Source organism: Sinocyclocheilus anshuiensis, unplaced genomic scaffold (genome assembly GCF_001515605.1).
Source record: "Sinocyclocheilus anshuiensis isolate Anshui unplaced genomic scaffold, SAMN03320099.WGS_v1.1 scaffold1152, whole genome shotgun sequence".
Taxonomy (NCBI): Eukaryota; Metazoa; Chordata; class Actinopteri; order Cypriniformes; family Cyprinidae; genus Sinocyclocheilus; species Sinocyclocheilus anshuiensis.
In genome coordinates, this window is record NW_015551083.1 from 183,384 (window position 1) to 190,307 (window position 6,924).

A 6,924-nucleotide genomic window follows, 5' to 3' on the forward strand; every position below is an offset into this window, starting at 1 on the left:
TTAAACGAAGCATTAACACATGTTAGACTGCACCCCATAAACACAATCAAGCCTAGAAAAAACCCAGTGAACCACCGCTTTAAATCAACACTCATGGCGTCAGATGCTAAAAAAACATGTGATTTTCCACCAAACCAGTTTGAACCAGTTAACCCTTCCCTAAACGTTAACTTCACAGTCTGCGTGAACTAGAAGTATTGTGATGTACTTCAGAGCAAATTTGCAGATTTTGACTTCAAGAATATAAATAACAATATTTTTTTTCCTCTGGATTAACTTGCATGAATTGATTGTTCACCACAAGACAAGTATTGTGTGTAAAAGTAAATAGAGTCAATTTTGAATTCATACATATTTCAATCTCAGTATAGAATTGTTAACACATCAGTGATTGAGTTGTGGGGCACAGGTTGGGGCTGTGCAAAACAACAAGCCAAAAACACACGTGACTTTATTTTGCAAAAAGGAAGAAAGCTATTTTTCTAGAATGTGCAAGACTTCAGATTCATCAGCCGCTACAGAAAAATAACAGTGCAGAAAATGCTAAAACTATTTGCACTATAAACCAATATGTATAATTTACAATAATAAATAAAATATTATGCAAAAACAGAACGAAAAATGAATCCCTTGTGAACACCACTTCTGGCAGCGTTCACACAGGACAGAAACAGAAGCTTCACATCGGTTTCGAGTCCTGCTATTTGAACACGCCTTATTAAAAACGCAACGCTCCTGGCGCTTTACGCGACGCACACGCGTCGGTCACATGTGTACATGAGGCCAATAATTAAGAACAGCAAAATCTGAACGCAAGAACGCATCCCGAGACGCAAATGCACATACTGTTGTAAACCAAAAAATGAAACAAGTTGAACGCGGAGCCCAAGAGCGCGTCCTGTGTGAACAGCTCTGTGCGCTCGCGTCGCGTCGCTCAGAAGCGCAAGATGAACGCGGTTACTCACCGTGCTGCGCGTGGCTGCCGCGGCTGCAGTTGCTGCATATGTGTTTGATCTCTTTGCCGATGTGGCAGTGAATCATAAAGGGCATGTTGTTGTGATGCTGCTGCTGTAGATTCTTGTTCTCCTTCCTGTAATTCAGAGACATCATCCTGATCAGGCTGAAGCCCTTGTTCTTCGGCGTCTCCATCGCCTTCCCCGCGGGCGCCTGACTGCCCCAGATGCCGTGCATGACTGTGTGATCCGCCGAAGACATGATGATGATGATGATGATGATGAACGCGTATCTGAGCAGCACTGAACCCAGCTGAGACGCGCAGTGAACGCTGGTCCTAACGCCCCCTGTGGACCACACACTGGAACTGCAGCGCAGGGCCGTGTCTCAAAACCCAGTGAGCTGCCTCAGTGATGCTCACTAGGTTTGATGCACAGAATGAAACACTACAGTGATGCCACACACACACACACACACACACACACACACACACTGAAATGTTACAAGCTGGATTATTTTGAAGCTACTGTGATGTTTGCCTCCACCCAAATACACAAACGTGTTCAGCATACTAACACACCAGTCCTGCTATTTCTGCAGCATGTGAAGTTTCAGTATGCATGGAATACATTTGCTGAAGTGTGCAGTACACTACTGTATCCCACTTGACTTGACCTTCTGTTTCCAGTGTGACAGATCAGCTGGCAGTGTATCAGCTGTGATTTTTAACATATTTTTTGACTCCTCACTTGATCAGACCACCAGAAGTGAAGATATTTTACACAAAACTGGGTAAAAATATTCAATAATCTGATCTAAATAATCTAACATTTGAGTAACGAGCTAATGTGTCAATGTTGCATACTACTTTGGAGCATTTGTAAGTGTTTGAAGCATTTATTGATGCATACTGCCTCCAAACAGTGGTATTCTAACATTTCAAATGGTAGTATGCTACATTAGTTCAGGCGCAGGAGGAGGACCAGGATCTGTTCCGGAGCTGGATGGACCAGGAGGGGCTTCATCTCATAAGATGGGGCCGCAGGACGACCCAGGTGCCTTCATTGACTTATTTGAGAAGTCGGTCGAGGCCTGTGGGTGGCCACGAGAGCACTGGCCGGTGCGTCTCATCCCACTGCTATGACATTCTGATTAAACATTACCAGATCAAAACATTTTTACAAAATAGACAGGGAGGGAGTCAAATGTTGATGAAGGAGGTGAGTTTTCAGCTGTCGCTTGAAAATTGTCAGGGATTCAGCATTCCGGATAGGGGTGGGAAGATCGTTCCAGCAGCCAGGAACGGTGAACGAGAATGTTCTGGAAAGTGATTTTGAGCCTCTCTGTGATGGTACCACGAGGCGTCGCTCACTAGTGGATCTCAGACTTCTGAAGAAGTTGTGCAGCATGCTCCTTTAGAAAGGGCCTGATCTTTCTGATGTTGTGCAATGCAAACCTGCAAGATTTAGCTTTTTTTGCAATGTTGTCTTTGAAGCTCAGCTGGTCATCAAAGATTACACCAAGATTTCTGACCGAAGTCGATAGGGTAATTGTAGAAGAACCTAGCTGAAGGGTGACATCATGCTGTAGAGTTGGAGTGGCAGGGAAGACGAGAAGCTCAGTCTTTGCCAGGATGAGGATGAGTTTGGACCGATGTTCACGAAGAACATCAGATAGCCAGGGGTTAGAAGGGGTAGCATGTGCTGGCCGGGAGGAGAGAGGACATATATATTGTCTAGACAAGAAGCTACTGCATTCACCTCCAGAGATGAGAAATGAGTAGGTGAGGGAAGAGAGGAGGATACTACAGAGGAAAGATGGGAGGGGGAAAGGGAGCGTAGGTTTCACCTAAAAGTAACCGGTGGCACACAGATAGCAAGATGTAGGTTAAATGTTATAATGAAATGATACCAAAATGTTGTCTGCAATACAATTGCATGTGTAAATTAAGTCAAGTTGTTTGCCTGATTTGTGCGTGTTTAACAAGCCAAAATGCAGAATGAAATTTCAGAGCTATGCTGGAGGGTATGATTCAGTTATGCTTTGTTCCTCTCACACAGTTGTGCAGCTTCAGAAGTGAAATGTACCAATCGCATAAACTATTTTTGGGTCATCCTTTTATGTTCTACAGAAGAAAGTCAGTCATACAGAATTGGAACAACATGAGGGTGAGAAAAAGATGACAGAATTCATTCAAAGAACATTACAATAAACGAGATGAAGGAAATCCTTGGATCTCATTGCTGTGTATTTTCATTTCTTATTCATTGCTCGAATAACCTTCACAGGGTTTCATAATGTATACTTATCTTCGTATGACAATGAGATTGTGTGTTGCCTGATTTGTGAGTGCTTGTGATGGTAAACCATTTGAGATCGAATGAAGCTAGGAGTGACTGTAAGTCTGCAACATAAGGCTTCTCCATGACTCAACGAAACCAGCAGACTCCAGCCATGAAGACATGATTCAGCATGAGTCACCGTCTCAAACATGAGCTCTTCAGACATTTCAGAAAGACTGCTTTCAGCACAGGGACTTCAGATACCAAACCCTGTCTGTACATACATGCAGAAGATTAACCACACAGTTAATTAGTTGGCTGTTTTATAGGTGTGTGCACTCTTAGAAATGTTCTTCGTTGGCATCGATGGCTTCATGAAGAACCTGTAACATCCATGCAATGTTAAAAACATGGAAAAAGTTTTTTTTTTAGATGGTCTTAACATTGAGGAAAAAATGGATCTTTTAAAAACTGTTCATTGAAAAGTCCTTCGAGGAACCAAATCACTGTGAAAACCCCCTTTATTTTCAAGAGTCTAGTGTTGTCACGATATTAGAATTTCCAACTCCGATATGATACCTTAAAACTATTTATATTCAATACCATTTTTTATACCATGGGGAAAAATTGCCACAACATTGAAGACATAAAATCTGAAGAGTATCTAAGAGTATTACACAAAACCAAAAACACAGGAGAAAACACAGGCAAAACAACCAACACAAAGAAGAGAATGGACAAACACAAACAGAAACAGGTCTAAAGGGGTGTTTAAACAGCACCATTTTCAACTAAAACTTGAAAACTTTTTTTGCATTTTGGGGCAAACCTTTGAAATCGGGTTTCAAAATGCACGTTTTTGAAAATGATAACATTATTGTCTCCATCGAAAATGAGCTGATCGTGTATAAATGAACACAGTGCCAAGCTTCACTCTGAAACACACAACGCAACACACTATATACATATTTAATGAAAACTCACACTGTAACACTGTCAACTCACTGGAGGAGAGAAGAGAGCGAGTGCAGCTGTAATGCCAATCAAAACTATATGTAAAAATATTGGTGAAAATATCTAAAATAGACAGTTTTACTCAATGTATGTGTGTGTGTTGTGAATTTTAATGCTTATTAGAGTAGTGAGATGTTATTAGCACTGGAATCATTTGTTCAGGGAGTCTCCTGTGTGATCTCTGTGAGAAACACTCGCCGCATGAGTTGCGTTTCAAAGCGGTCACTCATAAGGATGCATTTCAGATGGTGCCTATGTAGACAGCACACACCAGCAGCACGAGCAGCAGACCATGAATAACCAACACACTCATAGGCAACTAAAACACATCGGCTCTGATCCCTCATTTCTGCCGTAATCTCATTTCGTCTTACAGCGGATGAGAACTGGAGCGCGGTCGAGTCGATTGCGTAACTCTGAGACTGTAGTCAAAGCACTTTGAGTAACTGAGAGCTGCTGAGATATGAGGAGGCCTCAGGAAGAGTAATGTGCTTCTATCAGGACATTTAAGGTCAGCATGAGTCTGTTCATCATCATTAAAGAGCAGAGAGTCCACAGACTCCAGAACCACAGCAAACCATCTCACATCCAGACGTAATACAGCACACAGTCTCTTAAATATCTATTGTCCTTCACCAGTATTCACACGCCAGCCAAAATATTACTGTGCATGACTTTAACAGCCATAATGAAGAACGATGTGAAACCCATACAGAAATGACATAGATGTCTTAATATCAAGAGTGATATTGCCAAATATGTTACCTATAAGGTGATATATCATTTTCACACCCGTACATTCTCTGGGTAAATGAAGATTTAAGTTTATAACATACATAAAACACCCAATAGTAAAACGTGTATGTGCACATAATGTTAATAATATCTACATGATTATTTTTCATATGCTATTATATGTAGCAACCATATATGTCAACAATGTAGATTTTATTTATATATTAAATGTTATTAAAACAACATATATAGAAAAAACGTTTTTGTAATACATTTTTAAAATACATGTTTTAAATACATTTTAATAATGTTTAAATTTTAAGTATATTTATGAATTATATTACGTACTTCCATTTTTTTGTGTGTGAGTGCAGTGCGCTGGCAGAAAGACTCCGCCCACATGCTCTTCTGATTGCATTTACATTACATTTACTATTCATTTAGCAGACACTTTTATTTAAGTCACTTTGGATAAAAGCATCTGCTTAATGACTAAATGTAAATGTAAATAAAAAGTGTCTTCAGCTGCTTCTTGAAAGCTGTGATGGTCAGAGCATATCGGGTGGAGGTTAGAAGCTCATTCCAGCAGAGAGAGAGTGAAGGGTCTGGAGAGCGTGTTTGTGTCTCATTGTGAAGGAGCAAGGTGTCGCTCATTCAGTGACCTGAGCTGCAGCAGGGAGTATACACTTGGAGAAGTGAACTGAGGTATAGCAGTATAGCAGCCAGCCATTAAAACCAGTGTCAACGCCTTCAATTCAAACTATGAAGAACGAACTGCTGTGACATCATTTCAAACAAAATCAGGTCAAAACGAAGGGAATTTGGACTTTGTTTTGGGGGTTCAAAACAGCTTGCTAGAATAAACTTTCTGGAAGAGTCCCAGTACTCAAGAACTCAAGTACAGAGAACGCATGAAAGTACCCGCATGTGTTCTTGATATTGAGGATGCATCAAAAGCAGACTTGAGAGAATCCAAGCATTAGAAACCCCAGGAGGTTTGGAGTTGCCAACTCCATGGTTTACCCGGGGCTACTTTTAAACTGCTGTTGCGAGTTATTTTTATTACCGGTTAAAGGTTTGACATGCTGCATAAATAATATTTGACTGAAATGCTTGTGTTAAAAACATTTTACTCTACCCAATTTATACTGTAAAGCTGATGAAGCTGTGCTGATGATGAGACGGAGTGAGGAGATTATTGTGATGGAGAGGCACTGCGAGAGTTCTGTCTCCATGGTAACGGACCGACAGCCTCTGCAGGACTGTTGCTTGTAAATTAAAAAATAAAGAATCATATGTCATCTGCAGAAGCATTTTCCATTTATTAATCAAACATCATACAGGTTTGAGTAAATGATGACATGATTTTCATGTTTGGGTGAACTATTCCTCTAAGCTCTGCATTTGCCAGCTTCACATGATTTCAGTCTGTACTGCTGTATTCACCTGTGAAAGATAACATGCCTCCTGGTACATTACCAAAATATGGGAAAAAAATAAAAATACAGTGTGTGAGTGGAGATGAAAGCAAAGCAATGTGTGACAGAACACCTCGACTGTCACCAAATTTCACTAATTTTGTGTTTGTGAAATATGTGTGTCACTCAGGTCAGCTGTGCATGCTTTGCCAAGAAATGTTGAATATCAGATTTCACAAACATACAGCTGGTTTTCATATAGCACCAGCTGTCAGCTAAACAACATAATACATTTTATCGCAATCCCGTTTTGAGTTTTCTCGCCCATCTCTAATTCTTGAGCCTTGTTTACCACTTCAAGTACTTTAATTGTTAACACACACACACACACGCACGCACACACTCACAGAGACACAGACAGACACAGACACAGACACGCACTCGCACTCGCACACACACACACACACGCACGCACGCACATACACACAGACACAGACACAGACACAAAGACGCACACACAC

The 6,924-nt window shown here is 40.9% G+C and overlaps 1 protein-coding gene across 1 annotated transcript in view; it reads right to left on the bottom strand.

The window, feature by feature from the left end:
• The window catches only part of LOC107662548 (phosphatase and actin regulator 1), a 27,433-nt gene extending 26,012 nt beyond the window's left edge, over window positions 1–1,421 (bottom strand). Inside the window, exon 1 of the mRNA XM_016452613.1 lies at window positions 966–1,421. Coding sequence (XP_016308099.1) covers window positions 966–1,215 — 250 coding nt within the window. The 5' untranslated portion in view covers window positions 1,216–1,421. The remainder of the gene's footprint in view (window positions 1–965) is intronic.
• Window positions 1,422–6,924: the final 5,503 nt, after the last annotated feature.